Below are 25016 nucleotides of genomic sequence, written 5' to 3'. Positions count from 1 at the left end.
TGTTACTTTTTAAAAATGATTGCTTGGGATCATTTTATCTCACGAACTGTCATACTTTAAAACTTGTGTTGAGCAAATCTACAGTTTGAGTCCATCAACTTTAATGGCTCTTAATAGAGAAGTTGCTATAAATACACATGTAAGACTAAAAACACCTGTGCTTTTAAATCTGCCACATGCTGTTACCTGTTTTTTGGGCACCACTAAGAGAACATGCTGAAATATTAGTAAATTTGTTGTATGTTGTTCCCCTAGCAACATAGAGGCTTTTGGACTATATTATTCAGAATTATGTGTGAGAAATCTTTACAAAGGTAACAAACAAAATGTCTTGGTCTAAGTCTGAGTTTTAGACAGTGGCACTGTGAGTTCTCTCTTAACAGCTTAGTTAAAATGGCAATGATTTGTGAAGTGCCTGGGTGGCTCAGTTGGTTAAGCATCCAACTCTTTTTTTTTTTTTTTGACGTTCATTCATTTTTGAGAGACAGAGGAGAGACAGAGCATGAACGGGGAAGGGGCAGAGAGAGGGAGACACAGAATCTGAAACAGGCTCCAGGCTCTGAGCTGTCAGCACAGAGCCTGACGCGGGGCCCGAACTCACAAACCCGTGAGATCATGACCTGAGCCGAAGTCGGACGCTCAACCGACTGAGCCACCCAGGCGCCGCATGCATCCAACTCTTGACCTCAACTCAGGCCTTGATCTCAGGGTTGTGAGTTCAAGCCCCGCATTGGGCTCCACGCTGGATGTGAGCCTGCTTAAAAAAAAAAAAAATGGCAATGATTGCCAAATTCTTAGTAATGTTGAGACATTCTAAGAAAGGTTTATCTTAAGGTCACATCCCCACCTTTGAAATCCATGGGGCTTTTCCTGGCATTTCTTCATTTTGATAAATATAATGTTGGTGGAGGCCCTTTCTATAGCATAAGGTGAAATTTCCCTGGCTTACACATTAGATCGACTCATAAACCTCAAGTCATGACTAATCACTAAATCTTGGTGGGTCATTGCCCCAGGTTCCATTGCATCTTAGGCTTGAGAATTTGAGACCTCATTGCCAGAAATAAGGATTGGAGTTACCATATATAGGTAGAAAGTGGAGAAAGTGAAATTCCGAAAGGCATATGCTTAAGTTACTGAGGGAAGAAAAAAAGGGGAGAGAAACCCCATACTTTGGAGACCTATCCAGAGTGGTCACTTGGCTTCTGATGTGGAGGAGAGCTTAGGGCTGAGGTGAGGGGATAGGGGCCTTAGCTCTCCCTACTTGGGGCCTTTCTGGGTTCTAACTCAGGAGATCAGGAGAAGGAGCACAAATGAATGCCGAGAGGCACGGTGCATTTGGGAAAGTTAGCCGACCACAAGCTGAAAAGACAGCTGGAACTAGAGGGAGTAAGATAAAAAAAATACCAGCTTATACAGGGAGCCTCTGAGCTCTTTAAAACAGCAGGCCAGTTTGGCAAACACTAGTCATGTCTCACCATTACATTGACATTGAACTACCTTCTGACATTTCCTTTCAGTTGAAAGCCTGCCAAGCAAAAGACATCCTGTGTCCTAATGAGACGTAGCAGAACAAAGTGGCGTGGCTTAAGGAACACTGACCACAGAGCCATTGTCAAGTACAATGTCCTTGGAATCAGGGGTAGCTTGTACATCACTGAGGCTCAGTTTCTTACTCTGTAAAACAGAGTAAGCCCTCTCTAGCAAGTAAGGCGCGGTGTCTGGCACATAGTAGGTTCATGGCAAATGTTAGTTTGCTCCCCCTTCTCAACTGTCTGTGTAGGATACACTGCAGAAAGATTGTGATGCCTGGTTCCTTATTCTTCCAGATTGTAAAAATATTAAGGTGTTAGACATCGTGTTTGTGCTGGATCATTCAAGCAGCATAGATACAGAAGAGCAAAAAAGCATGATGAACCTAACTATCCATTTGGTGAAGAAAGCAGATGTTGGCATCGACCGCGTTCGGATTGGAGCTCTCAGATACTCAAATGATCCTGAGGTTCTTTTCCACCTTAGTAGATACTCAAGTAGATCTGAAATTGTTGAGAATCTGAGGACACGCAGGCACACCGGAGGGGATACCTGGACTGCCAAGGCTCTCGAACACACAAACATAATGTTCACAAAAGAACATGGCAGCCGCATCGAGGAAAATGTGAAGCAGATGCTGATTATCATCACCGATGGGGAGTCCCATGACCGAAATCGGCTCAATGACACAGCATTGAAGTTAAGAAACAAAGGCATCAACATCTATGCAGTGGGCGTAGGAGAGGCCAACCCACTTGAACTCGAGGCTATCGCAGGGAATAAAAACAATACTTTCTATGTAGGAAATTTCACCAAACTGGAAGATCTTTACCTGCCTCTGCAAGAAAAAATGTGTAGCAACGCACATGAGTGTAAGTTGTGATTTTTAAAGTTTCTATGGGGGTAGCAATAAAAGGTTAAGCAAAAAATAAATCTTGGCTTCCCATTACCTGGGTGTCATGGCTGAACATCTCTCTGCTCAGGCTATATTTTCTCATCTCTCAAATGCATTGATTGAACAAGATCTGAAAGTTCCCCTCCCGCCACGGTGTGCATTGAAGAGCTTATGGAAGGAAGTTTCAGAAATACTCTTTGAGGTCTTGCCACCTTGTTGCCTTTTTCTTGGCAGAAAGGAACTCTACTTAGGATTGTATTCACCTTACCCCATTGTCAGGGCCACTTGTACTATTCCATTTGCGTAATAGTCTCAGCACAACCACTGAGCACCAGTTTCAGGCCAGACTCGGGTGGAGAGTTACATGGTTTGACAGATAGACTTTTGTCTTCAAAGATCCAGGGCCTTCTAACTGGGATTAGAGACATTCTCTAGGGCCACAGGAGGTTCAAGTGGTCTGATGTGCTTTTCTGGATAAGGGCCACTAATGCAGAGGAAAGAATATGGGAGTTCAATAGGGAGTCATGGAGGCTGGTGGGTAGGAGCAGGGAGGGGAGGGACCTAAGCTGATTCCATGAGATACCACTAGGGTGGAGTAGTCTGGAGGCATCATACCTGAGGAAAGTGTAAGATTTGCCACCTGAGCTCAAAGTGAGCAATGAATTAATCTTCTGGGTTTCAGATACAGAATGATGATGGTATTATCCGTAAGAAAAACAATTGTGACTTCTCCCAAGGCAGCGGGGCCTTCTCAGTTCTGTCCGTTCTAGCCTGTCCCTGGACTCCCACCGTGAAATTTAGTCTCCTTGCCCTTCATCTTGCCACCTTTGATTCCGTTCTCAACACTGAGTGATCTTCCTAACACACACTGGACCATGTCACTGCTCTGCTCACAGTTTACGACTACTGACCTGCTGAGTTCCATCTAGCCTTGCCCACAGCTCCAGCCTCACCTGCTGCCCCTCCCCCCTTCACAGTCTCTCCTGTCGATCTGAAATGGCATCTCTGTGCACAGTATTCTACCCACCACAAACATGCCAGCCCAGCATTTTCCCTGGCTACATCTAGCTTAGCTGCCATGTTGCAGCCTTTGTGCACCAGTTTCCCGCCCCAATACCTGGCGGTGACCCCACTGTGTCTCCCAGCTCCTGCGCCTTCTGTTGCTCCCGGTGGTGGCACTGAATGCAGATTCGCTGTTTCCTTATCTGTATCTGTCGCAAGACTGTGGCCTCCTTGGGCAGGCTTGGCCCCTTGTTAATCATTGGGTCCCCACCAAATCTAGTACATCACCAGGATACACGGTCTTTTCCTACAGAGATGGAAGCGGTTTTATTCTCCTCTCCCATGCATACCTTTCAGAGGCAGATGCTGAGGCGGAGTTTAAGATGCAAGATGTTTTTTAGGGATCCACACCTAGGAAAAAAAAGTGGAAAAAAGTTAAACAGTGATGCATGCTTGACAGAGCTCCAAACCCGGCAAAGAGCTCTGGAGGGTGCATTGCCCATCAGCGTTGTCCAGCATCAGACTAAGCTGGCTGGGCGGTCATACCCCCTTCTCACTTAGTCCCCAGATGTGAGCTGCCCTGGGCAGGGCACGGTCTTTGGCAAGACATCTCCCTGTAGTAAGGCTGACCCTGAAGGAGTCGACAGCCGGAAGCCCTCTGTTGACCGTGCGCCCACAACCAGGCAGTAAATCCTTCCTTGAAAGTCTATCTGGGCAGCCCAGCTGTGTGTCTGCCAGACTACCCTTACAAATGATTGTGTGGCAGTGGGCATCCCTTTGTTTCAATTGCCTTTAGTAATCGCTTCAGTGCTGGCCCTGTCCCAGCCATTGCATTTGATTGGAACAGAGCATAGAAGATTGTCCCTTGGTTATGGGACGTTTCTCATTGGATTTCAGGGAGATGACCCCATGCTGTGTTTACTAGCCATTAGCACTTGTCCCATTCAGTTTTAATATGTGGGGTATGATATTATAAAAAAGCTGCAGTAGAAAAAATACTTTTATTTAGAGATAAAACGATGAGGCGGTCCATGTACCAGCTGCACAGTATAATAATTGTGTATTCTTAGGCAAGTTACTTAACCTCGGAATTCCACTTCTATATCTATAAAATTAGATTAACTTATTAAAACACGGTCATGAATATTAACTTACTGTATGCCAAGAGCAGTGTTTAAAAATGGTATTTCTCAACACACATGCAAAGTGGTAGCATTACGAGGAACAGGAATACTGAATATAGTATAGAGGTACCATTACCTTGACTTGGGTGAACCATCCAATCTGGGTGTGTTGAGGGGATTTCTAGCCTTTGCAATTACTTTTTAGTGAGTGGCTTCAAGCTATTCAAACTTCTCTTTTTCTCTGAGCAACTTTCAGTGCCCTTTCAAATGAATCATGCAAATATTAAAATTTGAAACAAAGTCTATTACCTTTTTTTCCTTCGCACTGTGTTTCCTTCTCTTTGAGCGCCAATAGCTGATCCTCCCTTCTGTTAACTTATTTCAATTTGCTACTAATGTGGGGATTTAGTAAAGCAATTTAAGTATTGAAGGAAAGAGAAATTTTTGAATCATTCATGAGGAAAATAATTGTTTTGTTTTTTCCAATTGCAGTCTGCAACATTCAAGAAGCCGATGTGGTTTTCTTTTTTGATGGCTCTGACAGGGTATCCAACTCAGACTTTGTTGCCCTGACAACTTTTCTGTCAGACTTCATTGAAAATTTTAACATTGAATCTCAGAGAATAAAAATTGGGTTGGCTCAATTTGGCCGTGACTTCCAAAAAATTATTGAGTTGAAAAACTCTCTGACTACAGCCAAGTTGAAGACTCAAATTCAAAAAATCACCAAGAGCAAGGGGTCTCCACGAATTGACCTGGCTCTTAGAAAAGTGAAAGTCATGTTTGATCCACCTTCCGGTGGGAGAAGAAACGCTGGTGTCCCTCAAATTTTGGTAGTTATCACATCCGGAGATCCCCACTATGATGTGTCAGAGGAAGTAAAAATCCTGAAAAACCTTGGAATTTGTATCCTGGCCTGTGGCATAGGAAATGTTCATAAGGAACAACTTCTGCCAATAACAGGCAATTCTGAAAAAGTATTCACTTTCCAAAACTATAGTAACTTAAGGGATATAGAGACGAAAAAAAGAATGGTCCGTGAAATCTGCCAGAGCTGCGGGAAAACCAGTAAGTGTTCCCCTTGTTCTTTATTTCTTTTTAATTTAATTGTACCTTCCCAGTGCTTCATTTCCCAAGGTATCCTAGGGGCCAGCTCTAGATGAACATATTTTTAGAATAGTGCACAGTGAAGATAGACCTTTTCTCTTTTTCTGGGAAACTTGAGATCAGCCAGCCACCCTCAGAGACAAGGGAAAGGATGCAGAGGCTGGAGGAGGCCCTGGGTTGTGTCCTCTGGTCAGCCCTGTCCCTTCACTCCAACCCGGGGTTTATGCCCCTCTTTGCACCTGGACCTCAGTCTCCTGTTTCTACCCTTTCCACTTCTGGAAGTCCTAGAATAATGCCTTGCAACTGGTAGGAAGTAAGTAAAGCTAACATTTTCAGGTTGACAGCTTTACTATTTTAACTTTATTAAACTGTCTTGTAAGGGACTCAGTGTTCGTGTGTGTGTGTGTGTGTGTGTGTGTGTGTGTGTGTGTCTATATGAGCCTATCTATGTGCATGTTTGTTTATTTATTTATTTATTTATTTATTTATTTATTTATATTTTTACTTTATTTAAATCCAAGTTACTTAACATGTGGTGTAATAATGGTTTCAGGAGTAGAATTTAGTGATTCGTCACTTACATATAACACCCAGTGCTCATCCCAACAAGTACCCTCCTTAATGTCCCTTGCCCATTTAGCCCATCTCCCTACCCAACAACCAACCAGTTTGTTCTCTGTATTTAAGAGTTTCCTATGTTTTGCCTCCCTCTCTGTTTTTATCTTAATTTTCCTTCCCTTCCCCATGTTCATCTGTTTTGTTTCTCAAATTGCACATGATGGCATTCGTGTAATCATAACATGGTGAAGATTTGAATTGTCCTGGGGATTATTTAATACCCAGAAGTCACAAACACAAATGGCTGCAAAGGCCAGGAAGGTAATATAAATGAGTCAGGGAGGCCGGGAGGGTAGGAAAAGAATGGAGAGCAATGGCGCATCTCATGGGGAGGGTGTTGCTCGCTCCAGCTGAGAGTCACCGTGTGGGACTCAGGTTCTGTACGTTTGGGCTGGGAGTTGGGAAGACAGCACACCAGGAAGCAGCGGTGAATGATAACATTTTGTAGAACTGGTACAACGTGCAGAAACTCCTCAGTGTGCTTCTGTTTCTAGAATTATGACTGAAGCTACTTCTTTCACAAAATGGGTTGGTGTTTTCAAGGTCTCCAGATCTTCTACACCCCATTTGGGGTGCTCAGCTGGAAGCAGGCTACGGTGGGGGAAAGGGCCCTGGGACTGGAATCAGAAATCTGGGGTTCTTATTCTGGTTCAACAGCAGCAACCTCCATGAATTATTCTTTCCTCATGTGTACAATGAGCAACTGGGAAGGGTCAGAGGTGTCCAAATGGCAACTTGTAGCTGAATTGTGTTTGTCCTATACAGTGTTGACAACTTGTTAAGATTAATTGCCAGCTTTTACAAACTGAAGATTTCACATTAAAAAAATCTAGATTTCAGGCTTCTCTCTGAAAACTCTATCTGACAACACTGGGTCCCTTTTCCCACATGGCTGACTCTCAGCTGGAGCTGAGCAGTGACCAGATGGATGGGTAGTCTCCATCCGTCCGCTGTTCTCCCTGCCCATTTAGCTCATTTACATTATCCACCTGGCCTTTACAGCCATTTGAATGTGTGATCTCCGGATTAAACCATCTCTAAGGATAATTCAAATATTTAATATGATCATATGAATCATAGTATGTCATCATTAAAAGAAGAAAATATGCATGTGCAAACAACACACACACACACACACACACATACACACACACACACAGAGCCAGCCAGGAAGCCAGCCTCTGAGAATGAGGCTGAACCATGATTGGACCTTCAAATAGCTATTGGAACTTGTAATATTTGAAAAAGGAGAGAGGAAACACCTGTGTTATATGTTGATCAAGCAGCCAATATCTTCCTTCTTGAGCATTTGTGGGTGCTAGAGTCCCTCCAGCCCTGGGCCATGCCATGACTGCTCTTCCTTATTTTCTGCCTCGTCTTCCCTTCCTTGTTCCTGTCTACTCATTAATCTGGCCTCATTTTCCTTGGTCTCCAGATTGCTTTATGGACGTCGTGGTTGGGTTTGACATTTCCACTCATCTGCCGGGGGCGCAGTTGTTCGACGACCACCCCCGGCTGGAATCATACCTCCCAGGCATCTTAGAGGACATGACCTCCATCAGGGGGGTAAGCTGTGGGGCAGGTGCGGAGGTGCAGATGAACGTGGCCTTCAAGGTGAACGATGATGGAGAATTCCCTACTGAGTTCCAAATCTACCAGAAAGCAATATTTGACAGGCTGCTGCAGGTCACCGTTAATGGGCCAACTCATCTGAATGCACAGTTCTTGAGGTCTCTGTGGAATACGTTTAAGAAGGAATCTACATCCCAAGGACAGGTACTCACGTCACAGTCTCTCTCCCATCTCCGTGTTCTTTTGTTTGTTTCTTCCTCCCCAGTTATATGTTTCCTTTTCACATCGTCCCATTTTCTGCTTTCCTCTTTCTCTAGGTGCTGCTCATCTTTTCAGATGGTCTTGGGGGTGAAAGCAAGATAATGCTTGAAAATCAATCAGACAGACTCAGAGAAGCAGGTACTGAGTTGTGAATTTAAGTGGTGAAGCACAGAAGGTACTAAACAAGTCCCTACTTACTCAGGTGCCAAAGATCTTGGAATCTGTCTGGCCACTAGTAACAGATGCTGTTGGTGCCTCCCCAGAACCCCTAGACCTGCACACCGATCCCCCAGGGGCTGCAAATGCCATGGCCAAGTGCTTACACCTGTGACCTTCTACAGTCATGAGTCCTTGACTGACCTGAACCCTTACCTGACCCTTGGACCAGGGGTGGGTTTATACCATGTCCCACCTAGAAATGGAAGGGGGGGGGCATCGATATAGGGATACAAAAACCCAGCACCTTTGCCTCCAGTGGGTCAACTGTGATACAGTTTATACCCCAGAGTCCTTCAGGAATCAGACTAAGGTGAAGCCCTTACTGACACACATCTTTGCTTACAACTTCCCCTTCTTTCTCCCCCTTAATAAACTAGATATGCACAAATTCTTCCGTTAGATCCTGCTTCCAGGGCACCTGACCTAGGACACTCCTTACTGTTTCTGATTATCCGTGTGAAGGACAGACACACGGATCTTGAAAAGCACTTCTTACTATCCATGTCACAGTTTCAGACTGAGCTGGAAGCTAAATGCAGAAATTGAGAGTCATATGCAGTGACAAGAGGGTCCACTGATCATTAGACGGGATGCATTGTTTGAGACTTCTGGGCGTAGACCCACGCTGGCTTCTGGGGTTTAGGTTCTGTGGGCAACCTCCCTGGAGGCCACAAAGTCTCCTGCATGGTTGCTAGGTTATGTCACCCTCCTTTCCCACTGTTCTGGGCACATCAGTTTCCTTAGTACAGCTTCTGGCACTTTGCAGGGTCCCACCCCCGCTCCCCACTCCCGCCTTCCTTCACTCCCCACATTTGGTACCCCAGGCACTCAGAGCCGCCTGCTTCTTCCTCCAGTACGCCTCATGGCTCAGTCCTCCCTATCCTGGCATACGCTCTTCTTCTACATAAAACTCTCCCCCATCTCAGCTCCTCCCCAGTCCTTCTCTCCACCTTCAGTCTCTGGTTCTCTTCCTTGACCAGCTTCCATTCGTCCTTCAGGCTCAGCTTAGACATCAGTTCTTGGCCGAAACCTTCCATGACTTTCCAGGGCTGAGTTAGGAGCTTCTCCTTTAGGCTTTCAAAGCATGCTGTCATTCTGTCTCAGGACACTTATCACTTCTCAGGGCAACTATCTGATCCCTGTCTTCCTTTTCTATTAGACTGTATGTACTTCTCTGCAGGGACGGAGTGTGCCTGTTCTATTCATCGTGTATCCCTGATACAATGATTGATACATAATAGGCTCCTAATAAACAAAGATTTGTTTAATGCAAGGATAGACAGAGTAAATGGACTAGTGAATGAATTAACAAGTGAGTGGATGAATGAATGAATGAATGAATGAATGAATGAAGTCTGGTTATGGCCAACACTTCACCCTGAGCTTTCCTCAGGCTCTCAGGGCCTGAGCCCCCAGGGGTGTTTGGCTGTGGAGATGACTTTGAGAACTATTTTTTTTTAATGTTTATTTATTTTTGAGAGAGAGAAAGAGAGAGAGAGGGAGAGAGAGGAGGAAGAGGGGCATAGAGAGAGGGAAAGAGAATCCCAAGCAGGATCTGTTCTGTCACCACAGAACCCAATGTGGGTCTCGATCTCACAAACTGTGAAATCATGACCTGAGCTGAAATCAAGAGCCGGACATTCAACCAAAGGAGCCACCCAGGTGCTCTGAGAACTACTGTTAATTTAAAAATTCAGAAAAACTCTGAAGCTGAACAATTCCCTTTCTTATAAATTGCTTTCAAATGCCCAAGAATTGCATCAAAACTTGGTGGTGAGGCATTAAACACAGTTTTCTGCTAGTGTTTTTCTGTCGGGTTTGTACATAGTTGCTCTTGGAATACTTTTTCTCTGGGGATTTCTTACTGAGGCCTGAGCAAGCAAGCAAAGTTGTTGGGTTCCTCATACATCAAGAGTCCTGCTTCTTCTTAATGTTTCCGTTTCCCCTTTTTGATTCTCTGAACACCGTTCACCAAGTAGGAATAGGATGGGCTTTTCCTCTTTTTTCACGTGCAACCCCTTTTGTTTTGAATCTGTCATATTTACTGACCAGGACTCGATGCACTTCTGGTGGTCTCCCTAAACACGACTGCCCACGATGAGTTTTCCAGCTTTGAATTTGGGAAGGGATTTGATTACAGGACTCATCTGACCATTGGAACAAGACAACTGGGCAAGATGCTATCACAGTACCTGGTGAGTTGTCCAACAGACATGCAGTTACTCAAAAGGCCATCGGAACGAAACTGGAATTTTGATGAGCATTTCCAGAGAGTGCCTTGCTTACCCCGTTACACTCAGCGCATGGTCTTTAGTATGTGAAAAAGTGTGAAAGACCTGAGCCGCATTTTTTTTTTTTAATTTTTAATGTTTATTTACCCTTGAGAGAGAGGCAGAGCATGAGCAGGGGAGGGGCAGAGAAAGACAGAGACACAGAATCCCAAGCAGGCTCCAGGCCCCAGCACAGCAGGGCCCGACGTGGGGCTGGAACTCACCAACCATGAGATCAGGACCCGAGCCAAAGTTGGACGCTCAACCGACTGAGCCACCCAGGTGCCCTGTAAGCCGCGTATGTTTGGTTTTGTGTGTCCTTCCGCCCTTATGGTCTCACCAAATGAATGCACAGGGAACTAAAAAACCAACTAGCCCCTCATTAAATAAAAAAATCACCCAGCAGTTTATGCTGCAGAAATCCTCAGAAAAGAGGAGTCTGTCAACTAGGAGCCAGCCAGTCGTGTGCAAACTCAGCCTGTGGTCCTCTGTGGGGCAGTCGCCCTTTCTATAGAGAGGTCATTTCCTGGGAGAGGCTATCATGCGTCACAGTTGCTAGCCCAGTGCCCTGTCTTCAGTATTAAGTCAAAAAGCATCTCTGATCCTCCGCAGCCCCTCCGCCAAAGAGAGAAGATGGCCGTGTAGGTGGTGCGTGATGATCTGCGTGAATATAGTTCTTAATGTTGTGACGTTCCTGACAATTGTTGCTCTCTTGTTTGCTTTTTCCAGGGAAACATTGCGGAGAGGACTTGCTGCTGCACATTTTGCAAGTGTTCAGGGAGTGCAGGTCTTCCTGGGATGCCAGGACTGCAGGCCATGAAGGTGCCATTCCGTTGTGCCTTGAGAGGGTGGGTGGGGCTGAGGCCAAGTGGCTGAATGTGCAGACTTCACTCGGTCCTCATGGAATTGCTTGGGGCATTTAGTTCACTGTGTCTTCTTTGGGTATTTCCTGTGACTCCTGTGGTGTAGGAGCCAGTTCAGAGGGGCTCACTTTTGAATACTGCTGTGAAGAATAACTCCCGTTTTCCTTATATATCCCTCATGATGTTGCTCCTCGGTTTTGCAATTTTTTTTCATAAAATTTTTTTTTAACATTTATTTACTGTTGAGAGACAGAGACAGAGCATGAGCAGGGGAGGAGCAGAGAGAGAAGGAGGCACAGACTCTGAAGCAGGCTCCAGGCTCCGAGCTGTCAGCACAGAGCCTGACTCAGGGTCGAAACTCAGGGCCCACGAATCATGAGATCATGACCTGAGCTGAAGTCAGGCGCTTAACGGACTGAGCCACCCAGGCGCCCCCTCGGTTTTGTGATTTGTACTTTTGCACCTGCTTTCAACAGTTTGGAGGGTGCAAGAGGTGTTAGAAACAGTGGGGAAAGTTGTCCTTCATCGGCGGTGAATGAAACTGAGCTGCAAAGACAGCAAAACATTGCAGATTAATAGGCTTTTTAAAAATGCAGTATACAAGATCAATTACACAGCGATAGCTTAAATAAATATGGTCTCTTCATTCATGGAGTGCTCTAAGGTGATGAGAATGAATGAGCTACAGGTATATACGACAACATGAATAGGTGTTACAAACACTGTAATAGCCAAAAAAAAGAAAAAAAGTAAAACATAGAAGAATACATATAGTCTGGTTCCATTTATAAAAAGTCTGAAAGCAGGCAACACTAACCTATCGAGTATGTCTGGGGGTAAATCAGGACCTGTGTTACTGGGTGAGGAAAGCAAACCTCAGTTTAAATCTTTGCCACAAATAGGCCACAAGGCAGTGAAAGCACACGTGGCAGAGGGAGAGATGATCGCAAGGGATATGTAGCCTTGTTGTCGGGAGGAGTGCTTCTTCCCTGAGCTCTCAGAAAAGCAGAAGAAAATGCTGTCTTTGGAAAGTGACCAGTTTGCCTGCTGGGAGAGTTACGGTGGCCACAGCTGCCGGCCATGCAGCCTCAGGTGTGGACTGACCCGGACGCCCTGACCTGCAGCGTGGAATCCACAGGTCACCTTCCTGTAGAGGTCAGAGGTTGTCGGACTCTCCCCAGACTCACAGCCAGCCCTGCCTGCGCTGTGGCCAAGTTGAAGGGAGGGACCTGTCTATAACGCCTAACGATTTCACAGGTTCGAATTGGAGGAAGCCAGCTGAAGTGCATTTTCTCTCTTCCCTCCCAGGGCTCTCCGGGTATAAAAGGCAGCAGAGGACATCGGGGAGAGGATGGGGACCCTGTAAGTTCTTCTGACCCTCTCCCACGACATGAGCGTGATTTTCTTTTGCATGGAAAGCCTTATGTTCCTACAGAAGGGGTTTTCTGGTGGTTTTGGAGGAAGATAGGTTGTTTCCCCCTCCTTTTATTTGTCTGGGTCATGAGTACTTGCCAAACGTACTTTTGGGAGGAAGGAGGAAGCAGACTTACCTACACGTTGCCTGGCCTGTTTTTATCAGTGGCAGGGAGCCGGGCACGCTCCGGTCCCCCCACGCCCCCCTGCAGGGTGAAGCAAGGCTATCTTGAGGGGCTGCCTTTGGACCCAGAGTTCAGCATTTAGTACATGGAAAGGCTCAGCTTTGTGGTTACGTGGTACACAGGAGTTTTCTAATCTCAGTCTTTGACCCTCAAACCGGAACTCTCACTAGATTCATCAATCAAATTGGGAGAATAGATTTGAAGGAACTGAAACACTTGGGTGACTCCGTTTGGGGCAGGGAAAGTTCAGGAAGCATCCAGCCTGCACCTCCATCTCCTTAGCCGCAAGCTAGCTCTTCGTCTGGGCGGCAAGTTATGATGAAAAGCACAGGCCGTGTAGTCAGACAGCCAAGGGATGACCTGGACCAGAGACCTTGGCAGGACACTTAACTTCCTGACCCCCAGTCTGCCGATCTGTAAAACATTTATACATTCCTCTGACACTAGTGCTATCCTAGTTTACACAATGACCACCGAGGGGAGAGTTCTAACTCACCTACCACGTAGCTGCAGAGGGGTCTCGGAGCCCACCCAGGCAGCACTGAGGGCTTTGACCGGGTGTCTGGCCTTGAGCCCTCATCTGGCTGACCGTCTAGTCAATGGGAAGCTGCAGTGTTTTGGTAGCTCTTGCGACCTTTGGCCACGAGTGAGGCCTCCTGCTTTCCTGGGAGTAATCTTCAGAATAAAGAAAGCAAAGCAGGAAGAAGGAAAATCCCTTCTCCCGTCACCTCTCAGGAAGGGAAGAATCAAGCTCATTGCTAAACAATTAGTTATCCAAACAGCAAACCGTCAGCACCCACCCTGCACCCAGATTTGAGCCAGGCACCAGGGACACAATTGGGGAAAGAGATAGCTGGGGGCTCCTGCCCTCAAGGAGCACAACATTGCTTTTCCCTCGAGATTCATTTTACGCTGGCATTTACCTGTGTTTAAATATTTCCCGGGAGAAGCAGGATTGCTGGGAGATGCCTATATCATTGACCTTGAACACTCATCCCCCCGAGCGATGATCTGACTCGGGCTCTTTCACCTGGGGGTCATTTCCGTGAACACGAGCACTTCCCATCTCCCGGCACTTGTGGTAGTGGCCCCTCCCTCCCTTCAGCTCTTTGGACTCAGCCCCAGTCCCCTGGGACTGGCTTGCTTCAGTACTGACTTTTCCAACAGCACTGGGACCTTGGGCACAATTTCAGGGTCAACACGTATTACTGGAGTATTTGAAAGGTGGCTGGAAAGTAGATCGACTTCCAAACCTTTGGCTGTGCTGTCTGATGAGATGGTAAAACATCCGGGCTCATCCCGCACTTCTGTGTGATCTTGCGTGTGCAAGGAAGCCCTGCAGGTTGGCACGGAAGACGCTGGAATAGAGGGGGAAAACCAGAGTTCAATGAACACATTTGTGGACAGATTTGCTCTGTCTGAAGCTCAGAGTGCTGCTGTTGCTCTAGCTTCTCTCTTAAAAAGTAAACTGCTGGCAGCATCTGGCAGACGAGTCACTTTGGATACCTGTTTGGGTACCTTTTCTTAGGGAAGACGAGGAGAAATTGGACCCACAGGAGATAAAGGGATTGCAGGATGTCCAGGGGAGCAGGGCCAAAAGGTAAGCCCTGCTGGAAATGTGATTTTGAATTCCCTACAACAGCCTCTTGCCTCTTTCCTCCCTCCCTCCCTCCCTCCCTCCTTTTCTCTCTTCCATCCCCCCATGCCCCGCCCCTTTCCCTTTCTCCAATTACTTGTTAGTGTCCTCCCCTTCAGACTAATTCTACTTCTTAGAAATCTCAGTGAGTTTTGAGCCCACCTCAAAACATAGGTGGTGTTCAATCCCACCTATATAACCTCTGTGATTTTAGAGCCAGAAGCCACTAAAGAACAACACAATCACCCTCTTTAGGGAGGCAGCCACATCCCGCCCCAACAGGGTGTGAATCCACCTTCTGACTATCTTTGATGTGTCAGTGAGAGATATTTCATCTTTTACAGGGAGCCAAAGGATTTTCTGGATACAAGGTACTGTAGTGTCTTCTCAGTCGAATTTGATTTCCTGGCGGGATTAGTTTCCCAGGAAGCATGTGGCCGAGCTCCCCTCTGACCCGATTGTGCTCCTTGTTGTCCCTCAGGGAGAAAAAGGAGAAGATGGGTTTAACGGACTGGATGGGGAGGAGGTAAGCCATCTTTCAAGTACTGTAACATCATCATGAGGTTGACGTATTGCTCTTTAAATGGGGATTTTGTTTTCCTTGTTTTCTTTTAGGGCTTTCATGGGTTACCTGGGACAAAAGGAGAAAAAGGCGATCCAGGATCCCAGGTAAATCTTCAATAAATCAAAGAAGGAGAATTTGGTGATGGAGATAGTCTTAACTGCTGTGCGCCAGTGCTTAGAAGGGAGAAAATTGAGGGCTGACTTGACCACAATGAAGGCCTGTTACTACCCAATAAATGCTGCTTTCCCATTTGGGAATTTTCAAGAATTCCATTGAGGGATTCAAAGTGTGCAAGGTTCTTCGTTTGGTGTCTTCCTCAGAAGTCTGAAAATGATTGTTTTTGCCTCCCAGTAGCTTCCTTGTTCTCTTTAGTGCATCAGGGGGAAAAAAAAACCATAAAAATCAAAAGAAAGATACAGAATTATTTTGGCGACCTTGGTGTAGTAAATCACGGTGAAACATTTTTTATCTTAAATTCATTTCAATACTGATTAATATATGCCAGTTGGTTCCAAACATCTCTGCTTATATGTTCTGATCCATTTATTTATGCGATATTTTTGAATATCTGGCATGCGCCGAGCACCGAGTTATATGCTGATGATTCGGAGACGGACCATACTGACCTTGTCCTCAAGGATCCCCAGATGTAGAAAGACAGACATATTAATTGCTAATGACAGTGCAGAATGTGATTGAGGCCATGTTGTAGGCAACTACGTGAGAGCCCAGAGAAGGGCACCTAACTCAGCCCTAACTCAGGTGGCGGGGGGGGGGGGGGGAGTTCAGAAAGTCTTTCTGGAGGAAATGATCCCTGAGCTGAAGATGATAGGAATTAGCAAGACATGGAGAAAGGCCATTCTAGACAGAAGGAACAGCATAAGCAAAGACATGGAGGCTCGAGAGCACTGCAGATTGAGCATTAGAGTACAGGTAAAGGGAGGTGAGGTTCCAGCGGTGGCCGGAAGAGATTGGGAAGACACCAGGGAGCCATGTTGAGGAGTTAGGCTTTTAACATTAGGAGATTGGGAACCTTTAAAAGATTTTAAGTACGGGCGCCACAACTGAATTTGCATGTTGAACATACTACTTGTCGGTGGTGTGGAGACTGTGTCAGAGATGACATAGGTGCAAGGCAAAGATGAGAGGATCTGGAACAATCGAGGGGAGAAGTGACAAAGCCTTCAAGTAAAGCAACGTCGGTGAGAACAGACACATGACGTACTAATACTAAGGACGTGGCAGGGCCCGGGCCGGAACAAGCAGTGGAGTGCAGGATTTACGGACGTACTCCTTCTCAGAGCTCTGCCAAATGTGTCTCCCTAAATACTGCACCCCAGGTGACTTGTTTCTCTCACCCTAGTTCTGGCTCCGGCACAGATCTCTAGATCTAGGTGACCAGAGAAGCAGGAAGTGAGGAGTCATTCAGAATGCCTGGAACGGTACTGGCTTGGGCAAGCTCAGCTGGGAACACTTGAGTCTGAGTTGTCAACTGGAGCATTTCCTGTGGAGGTTTCCAGTGAGCAACTGCATTATAAATGTCAGAGGTTCCTAGACGGGCTGGGATGTCCAGTACAATCCCCACTAGCAATATATGACATTTAAATTCAAATTGGTGAAAGTGAAAACTCCCGCCCTTCAGTTGTACCAGCCACATTTCCATGTGCTCAATAGCCACATATGGCTAGTGGTTACCATCTTAGACAACTCAGAGAATATTTCTATTAGGGCAGATCATCTTGACCTTTTAACACTGAACTGAGTATCGCTTGAGAAGGCTGAGGAAACTGGCTGGGATAAAGGAACATGGATCATTTTGTCTGATTGACTTTCTTGCCGCCAAAACCACACGCTTGACTATTCTGAAACCCTCCTACAAACTAACTCAGAAGCTCATTTTATTTTTTTTTAGGGCAGCCCAGGTTCCAGAGGCCCCCCTGGGAGATATGGGGAGAAGGGCTTCCCAGGAGATCCTGTAAGTTACTAGGGTCTAGTTGGCTCTGAATTATGTAGTTGCTCTAAGCTCCTATCTCCTCTCCCTTGTGTCTCCCACTAACCTCTGGGTGAAGGCTTGTCTCCTTGTCTTGGGAGCAGGGGTAGTAGGTATTGTCCGAGACTTATCTGCTTGGGAAAAATCTGTCCACATCTGATTGTAGCTGATTATATTGAAAATTTCGGGACACCTGGGTGGCTCAGTCAGTTAAGCGTCCGACTTCGGCTCAGGTCACGATCTCACAGTTTGTGAGTTTGAGCCCCCCGTTGGCCTCGCTGCTATCAGCCTGTCAGCATAAAGCCCCGCATCGGATCCTCTGTCCTCCTCTCTCTCTGCTCCTCCGCCACTTGCTCTCTCTCTTTTCAAAAAGTAATTAAAGGGGCGCCTGGGTGGCGCAGTCGGTTAAGCGTCCGACTTCATCCAGGTCACGATCTCGCGGTCCAGGAGTTCGAGCCCCGCGTCAGGCTCTGGGCTGATGGCTCGGAGCCTGGAGCCTGTTTACAATTCTGTGTCTCCCTCTCTCTCTGCCCCTCCCCCGTTCATGCTCTGTCTCTCTCTGTCCCAAAAATAAATAAAAAATGTTGAAAAAAAAATTAAAAAAAAAAAAAGTAATTAAAATTAAAAAAAAAAAATTGGAGCTGGGAGCTCAGGTTCCATCTTAATCATCCTTATTGTTACGTAGAGACTTCCAAAGTCCTTTTTGGGAGACGTTTCCACAGTTCTGCTTCTTGGGCTTCTAATCTCACAGATTCCCTATTTGCAGACTCAGTTACAAGGGAATCTTATTACACCTCTAAGGGGGTAGCATAAGCATGTTCGGCCATCAGTGAAGCTGCCGATACGGAGAAGAGATCATTGTCATGGCTTCGGCAAACACTCTTATCACTTCGTTGATCACCAGAGCCTCTTCAAACTTGGGGAAATATGATTGTATTTTTTCTCAAAAGTCGATGAATTTCAAATATGGAGAATTTTCTCTCACCCCTCCTCACTTAACCCAAATTAGCTTAATACGTGAACATTGTACCATTGTATTTGGGAAAAAAAAAAAAAAGCTGATATTCCTTGGTTCTAAAATACTTTTTAAATCTTCCTCTAGGGTAATCCAGGACGCAACAGTAACATCAAAGGACAGAAGGGCTCCAAAGGAGAACAAGGAAGACAAGTAATTGGTTCTGTTTTACGTACAGAGAACCTATAGACCTATTTACATATATATGAATGATTAATTCTGTTACTGAACGGAGGCTTTCATGAAGGCTTAATTATTTAATAAAATATGTAATCCTTCTATAATTGAATAACAGCCCCGAGTTCACATTTAAAACAGCATTATTTTCTGAAAACAGGACACATATGTAGTAGGTTATACTTTTATGGGTTAAATTATTAAGTTTCTGGCAGGTGACGTTATTGTAATGGGAAACTGATAGTTAGCGGTGCACGTTACTACACCATTTTCCTCATTAACAGATATATACCCAATAGTGTTAACATGCAGAAGATTCTAGCATGACACATTTGCTCTGCTGTTTTAATAGTGCGTGAGGTTTTTATGCTGATGTAATTAGTCAGAATATATTGCCTTATGATCTTGGGGGAACAATTGTATTTCTAGGGTAGAACTGGACAGAAAGGGACTCCAGGTGATCCCAATTCCAGAGGAAGAGGGGTAAGTTTTTCCTTGAACGTTTATTTCCCCTCCTTATCATCTGACGATGCCATAAAGGTTTTCACAATATTTGCCCCTGCAGAGTTGGCCGGCCCAGGGCTGATCCATTGTCACTATTGTCATTTGGGGCTAGATGGTGTGAGGGGCTGTCATGTACATTCGAGGAGGTCTAAGAGCATCCCTGTTCTCTACCCACTAGATGTCAGTAGCACTCACTCCCCCCAAGTTGTGGCAGACAAAAAACGTCTGCAGATTTTGCCAAATGTCTGGGATGAGGGGGAGTGGGGAGTGAGAGTAGGGGGCAAAATTGCTCCTAGATGAGAACCTCTGTGACAGTCTGCCTTCCTCTTTCCGCCTTCCAGAAGCTTTTGAATGTCTTTGGAGAGAGTCAGTGCTTTAACATGAAAGTTCTCCTCCGGTAGCTTAGCATCTCTGAGCTTCTATAAGAATATGAATTGGGTAAACCCACTCTCTTTATCTTCAGATGTCGCCAATGGGAAAGAAGAATCACAGATAAATTCTTGAATGAACCAAAACACCGGTGACTAGGGACAAGCCTCTGGCAACTTCGAGAGCCTAGGGCAGCTTTGTGGCATCCCATGTGATGCCAGGCCTACAACAGGAATACTGGATTTCCCCTTCTTTTTATGGAACAACTAAGAAATCGCTTTTCTTTTTGTGCATTACTAAAGTGGGAGATGATATTTATAACGTGTTAGAAATCCTTTTGTCATGCACTCAGAACGGAGATCATAAAAAGACAATAACGCACAGTCTCCTAGGTTGGACCCTGCACCTTGTTTGATCGAGAAGTGAAAATACTTGGCTTTCTTTTCTGTTGCAGACCTGGAGTCTTCTCATCACTTTGAAGGCCATGGCCGATTGCCTTTTTCTCTGATCTAGATAGTGGAGAAGTGTGTTGTAATTCCTCTTGCCTTTGTTTATCTTGAATCATAGTTATTAAGGGATAGGATCTACAGTCAGTTGGCTTAGGCTTCCTGGTGCTTCTGGTAAAAATTCTCTGGGACTTTGCCCTCTTCTCCACACAAGAGAATCAAAATTAACCAGAGGAATCCAGGGAACAGCAACATATACTACATGCAATAAATTAAAAAAAATTTTTTTAAATGTTTATTTATTTTTGAGAGACAGAGCACAAGTGGGGGAGGGGCAGAGAGAGAGGGAGAGCCAGAATCCGAAGCAGACCCCAGGCTCTGAGCTGTCAACACAGAGCCCAACGTGGGGCTCGAACCCACAAGCTGTGAGATCATGACCTGCGCTGAAGTCGGATGCTCAACCGACTGAGCCACCCAGGCGCCCCTACATGCAATAAATTTTAAAGATAAATATATATTTTTCTTGGTTTAAGAGAAAATACACTTAGTTTGAAATAGCTTTATAACTGTCCCCCTCCATCAAATACTTTTGAAAAGAGATGCTAGGGATGGGGCTGGGGATTACTACTTGGACAAACCAGCCAGTGACTCTAAATCACTTCAGAGACAGGAGGCTCTCAGCCGCCCTCTCCTATCTTCACCCGTTTTCCTGCCCAGCTCCTCCTTTGTAACCTCTCTTCTCCTGAACTGAACAAGGCAATGTGAATATAGAACAACATTAAGCTTTTCTACCTCTTCCCCTACTTTTCCAGTGAAGGCGAGAATTCTCTCTGAGGGTCAGAGGATCTTAAGTAGATAACAGATTCTAAGAACACAAGCAAACCTAAGACATGGCCGCCTGCGGGACAGAATTCCGACTTATGCAAGTTGATTGTACCGGCTGTTGCCAAGACGGGGGCTTGATATTCTGAGAACCAGAGCACTAGAATCGACAGTCCAGGTCCCTTGTTTTTGGCCTGTCACACACACATGCTTGTACGGGCACCTGGGTGGCTCAGCCAGTTGAGAGTTGGACTCTGGCTTGGGTCATGATCTCACAGTTTGTGAGTTGGAGCCCCACGTGGGGCTTGCGGCTGTCAGTGCAGAGCCCATTTTGGATCCTCTGTCTCCCTCTCTCTCTGCCCCTGCCCCACTCGCACTGTCTCTCAAAGATAAGCTAACATTAAAAAAAACACACAACTGCTTTTAAATAATAGTATTTCTACTTCTGTAGCATTTATTTTATGTCGCGTCCTGATCAAATCACTTTCAAATATTAATTCATTAAATCCTCATAACAAGCCTACTAGGTAGATATTATTATTTATATCCATTTTGCAGATGAGAATAACAAGGACCCTTGGAACACTTGCCCAGGATCAGGATAGGTAGCAAGTGGCAGAACTGGGGTTTGAACCCAGACTGTCTCACACCAGAGTCTGGAGTCCCGACCTCCTGGCTAAGGCTTACCGAGCAATTGCTCTGTGCCACACAAGCTTCGAAGGGCAGCCTTGAGCTCAGGAGTACCTGACTTCTAAAGGCACACCCTAACCATTGTGCAATATTGTCTGCATGTAGTTCAGAAATTCTTTTATCCTTTTCATGGAGACATCCCAGGATAATAGTGGCCTCAACCTTTGTTTGCTGTTTCTTCCCTACTTTCATTTGTCAGGAGCTCTATTAGTCCCATCAAGGAACAAAGAGCTCACAGGTTACAATGGGTAACTTCTCCCAAAGGGCATTTGCATTTTGAAAGCAGAGTACCTGAATCAAGGGGGCAGAACCCCAGGAGAGGAATTCAAATCATTATCCAAAGTGGTAGAGGTGACACTTGGTCAGGTAGTTCATTCTAAGGAAATTCAGAAGGTAGGCAGTTGAAAGAAAACCGATTCTGAAATAATTTCCATGGCTACCTTTCTGAATGCATGAATAGAATTTTTTTTTTTAAAGTATTTGTCTTGTACCTAAAGGAATCATAGTCATTTATCACAATACAAAGTAGACTGGTGATTGGGATGTTCCATAGCTCTCTCAGAGGGGCAGGGGTGAGGGGGGTGTGAGGGTATAGATTTTATTGCTGCTGTCTAGGGAAAAAGAAGTTAAAATCTGGGGTCTGAGTCCTCTCCTGCCTAGAACACTCTCTGGAGAGGGTGTGACAAAGGCGGACACTTAGGTGGGGAGCCTGAGCCGGTGACATGGAAATCACCGCTGGTTAAGTGCAAACAGATTTCTGGCTTCAGAGATCAGGTGAACGTGGCCGGTGGCCGAACCGCTGGACCGCCAAGTCATTGGGCAGACCCCGTCGGCCATTTCCTTCTTGTAGAATTCCTTGGAAACAAACCTCAGTGGGCCCACGTGTGAAGCACTGAACCTAACAATTTTTACTCTCCCCTAAGATACATTCAGGGCCTGGGACAGAGAGACAGACAGGACACAGCTTGTTCTCATTTGGAAGCCTCTGATTAGCAGACAGTACTCTATGGAATTTGCTGAAGAGGGAAGGATAGAAGACAGGTTCTTCAGAATGATTTGATCCTCCAAACAACCTCCTGAATAATTGTCAGCCTGGAGCTGGATCTGTAATGACTTTCACACTGGCTTTCAATCAATCCCCCAAATGTTAGTCTATAATGAAGTGCCCAGCGAGAAAACTTGTCTTTCGAAAGCGCCTCAGGGAAGCCATTTCTGTGAGCTGCTCATTACTTATGTCTGTCAGGGAATGAAACAGGCTGGTTTGCCTCTAAGAACCCTCCACTTGGCTACGTACACACTAACACTCTGCCTTTTCTGTTCCAGGGAAGGGAAGGCCAAAGGGGGCCCCCAGGTGTCCCGGTAAGTACCCTTTACTTCCTGCCCTGCGAGGTAGTTGGTTCCAAGGAGAGTCCTCACGGGCAGATGGCACTGGGAATGAACAAGAATGTGACAAAGATGTTCTAGGAAGTGTAGAGCAATAGACATGGCCGCACCCAAGGAGGGGAAACAGAAGGGCCCATCAGCTCAGCTGCCAGGAACTGGACGGGCCTGACCTAAGGCAGAGCCTCCTTCACAGGCACCTCATAGACAAGAGGATCTGTGCGATCCCAAATGTTATATATTTGACTGCCTTTCACAAGCACTGGGAATCAACTGCATGGGAGGGAAATTCTTTACTAGAGTAAGAAACAATCTCGTGTTCATTTTTTAGTATGGAAATGAATAGAATCCTAGGCAAAGTAAGGGGTGAGCCAAGGTTCAGTCAAAGTATTGCCCATGTACTATGTATTACGGTACTAGGTAGTATAAAGAGAAAATCTCAATGGAAACTATGTGGAGACAGTATTAACACTGAAAACTCGTTCATCAGGGGGAGCCGGGAAATCCTGGACTTCCAGGTGCCCAGGGAGCTGACGGATTACAAGGCCCACAGGTATGTTGAAGTAGTTCATAAATGCTGATAAATAATGCTGAGTTATTCCAATAGGAAGCCAGTGGGTAGTTCTGTATAAAAATAAATAACTGAGAAATGCTTAATCTGCTCCTGCCCTCCTCCATGGTCCATGTTTCTGGAATTCTACATTTCCCATCATGGGAGAGTGATTGTGCTCCATCAGACCCGCTCCTGTTTTGCAGCTCATGAATAGAGAAAATGGCTGCTCTTGTGCTCACCTAGTATTGTATCAGCTTGTTAGTAATAATGAGTTATTAGGACCTTACTATTATATTAATCAATGAATTACTATTAATTAGTAACCATTACTAATTAGTAATTAGTAGGTACCTGAGCCCTATCTTTTGCCGTCCAGAGAGTGATCAATGGCTCATGATTCAGACATGAGCCATTTTTTCTTGATCGTATCATTGCTGATATGGACTCCATTGCATCGGAGTCAGGACATCTCTGTCTCTCCTTCATGTTGGGAAGGTGCTGGGGTCATCCCTAGAGGAGAATGGTTTTGTAACACATGGGTATTTAGTTACCTTATGGAGCCCGCTTGAAGCCAGGATTTGTCTGGAAGGTGTGCCTAGACCTAAGACCTTCTCGAGAGTTCATTTTTCTTTTAGGAAGTTTCAGATACTCACGCCAAAGTAGAATTTGGTATTCTCTTGCGGGTTCTGGGGTCCCTGAATCACACCACCAGCTAGCAAATCCTTTAGGCTGAGTAACCACGTGACCAGCCCAGATCCATCTCCCCTTTGTAGGGAGAAGGGGGACATTAGCTCAGCTGCTCCAGGGTCCCTTTGATACTCAGGCAGCGAACCACGGCTCATCCAGTGGGTGCAACCATTGTACAGCTGGTGCCTTGGTAGTGGGGAAACATCACCAGCACCTCTCGTTTTTTCTTCCATGCAAGAGATCTATACGAGAACCTTGCATCAGATGCTAATACAGTGGAAAATAGGCTTGAATTCCTCTGGTAGGGCTTCTGCTGCTAAAATGTCCTCTTGGGCCAACTTGAAACAACTTAGCTTTCCATTTTCCACGTTGACGATGAGCACTCTGGCCCAGGTAACCTGCCCCAACAAAGGAATCCACCTGACCGTTGTTTGCATCTTCGCCCCTTCTTCTAAGGGTTTTATTTCTCCCTTTGGTCTCCTTTTCATTTCCCCCTGTCAGAGGGGGATGAAGGTCTTAGACCCAGGCAGAGATGCCTCGATAAGATCTGTACCACGGAGTCTGGGCCTCCACTCAGTCCCTCACTAGGGGAGATATGCTTAACCTCACAGTTACAAGATATGCTTAACCTCACAGTTACAAGGTGACTTGTGGTGTTGGACCAGCGCTTTTCTGTGGACACGTTTCAAAAGCATTAAAGAAGAAAGTACGTTTTCATTGCTTCATGTAATTATGCTTCTCGTTACCACGTTAGGGGGGAAATGGAATTCCTGGCAGCAAAGGAGAGAAGGGAAGCCCAGGGCACAAAGGACCTCAGGTGAGTGACTCAGGAACGTTGGGAGTCAGTGGTCTCCAATCATACCATTTTCTCTTACTTCAAAAACTTCGTCATACATAGTTTATTTTATATTATCTGCGTTTGGGGTATTTTATTTTTCAATTAACTTGGGACACATTTGGGACAAAAAGAATTGGCAGCAAATTTTAGCACAGCCCCGATTCCTTGCACGTCACACAAGCCCTCCTCTCTCTCCTTCACTGGGGTTTTACTGGGAGAACACGGACCCATCGCATCAGCCCCAAGAAAGCATTTGGAAGAGTACAGATCTCGCAGACTTGT

General features: G+C 45.7%; 1 protein-coding gene across 3 annotated transcripts in view; it reads left to right on the top strand.

The window, feature by feature from the left end:
• The window catches only part of COL6A5 (collagen type VI alpha 5 chain), a 132577-nt gene that overhangs the window by 56131 nt on the left and 51430 nt on the right, over window positions 1–25016 (top strand). For all 3 annotated transcript variants that reach the window (XM_045037623.1, XM_045037622.1, XM_045037621.1), the window contains exons 7-23: window positions 1830–2405; window positions 5047–5622; window positions 7715–8055; window positions 8169–8250; window positions 10384–10526; window positions 11331–11423; window positions 12773–12826; window positions 14591–14662; window positions 15043–15069; window positions 15180–15224; window positions 15314–15367; window positions 17176–17238; window positions 18356–18421; window positions 18875–18928; window positions 22600–22635; window positions 23147–23209; window positions 24651–24713. In XM_045037623.1, the coding sequence (XP_044893558.1) occupies window positions 1830–2405; window positions 5047–5622; window positions 7715–8055; window positions 8169–8250; window positions 10384–10526; window positions 11331–11423; window positions 12773–12826; window positions 14591–14662; window positions 15043–15069; window positions 15180–15224; window positions 15314–15367; window positions 17176–17238; window positions 18356–18421; window positions 18875–18928; window positions 22600–22635; window positions 23147–23209; window positions 24651–24713 (2408 nt within the window). The remainder of the gene's footprint in view (window positions 1–1829; window positions 2406–5046; window positions 5623–7714; window positions 8056–8168; window positions 8251–10383; window positions 10527–11330; window positions 11424–12772; window positions 12827–14590; window positions 14663–15042; window positions 15070–15179; window positions 15225–15313; window positions 15368–17175; window positions 17239–18355; window positions 18422–18874; window positions 18929–22599; window positions 22636–23146; window positions 23210–24650; window positions 24714–25016) is intronic.

Source organism: Felis catus, chromosome C2, assembly GCF_018350175.1.
Source record: "Felis catus isolate Fca126 chromosome C2, F.catus_Fca126_mat1.0, whole genome shotgun sequence".
Taxonomy (NCBI): Eukaryota; Metazoa; Chordata; class Mammalia; order Carnivora; family Felidae; genus Felis; species Felis catus.
This window is presented reverse-complemented; position numbering and strand designations above follow the sequence as displayed.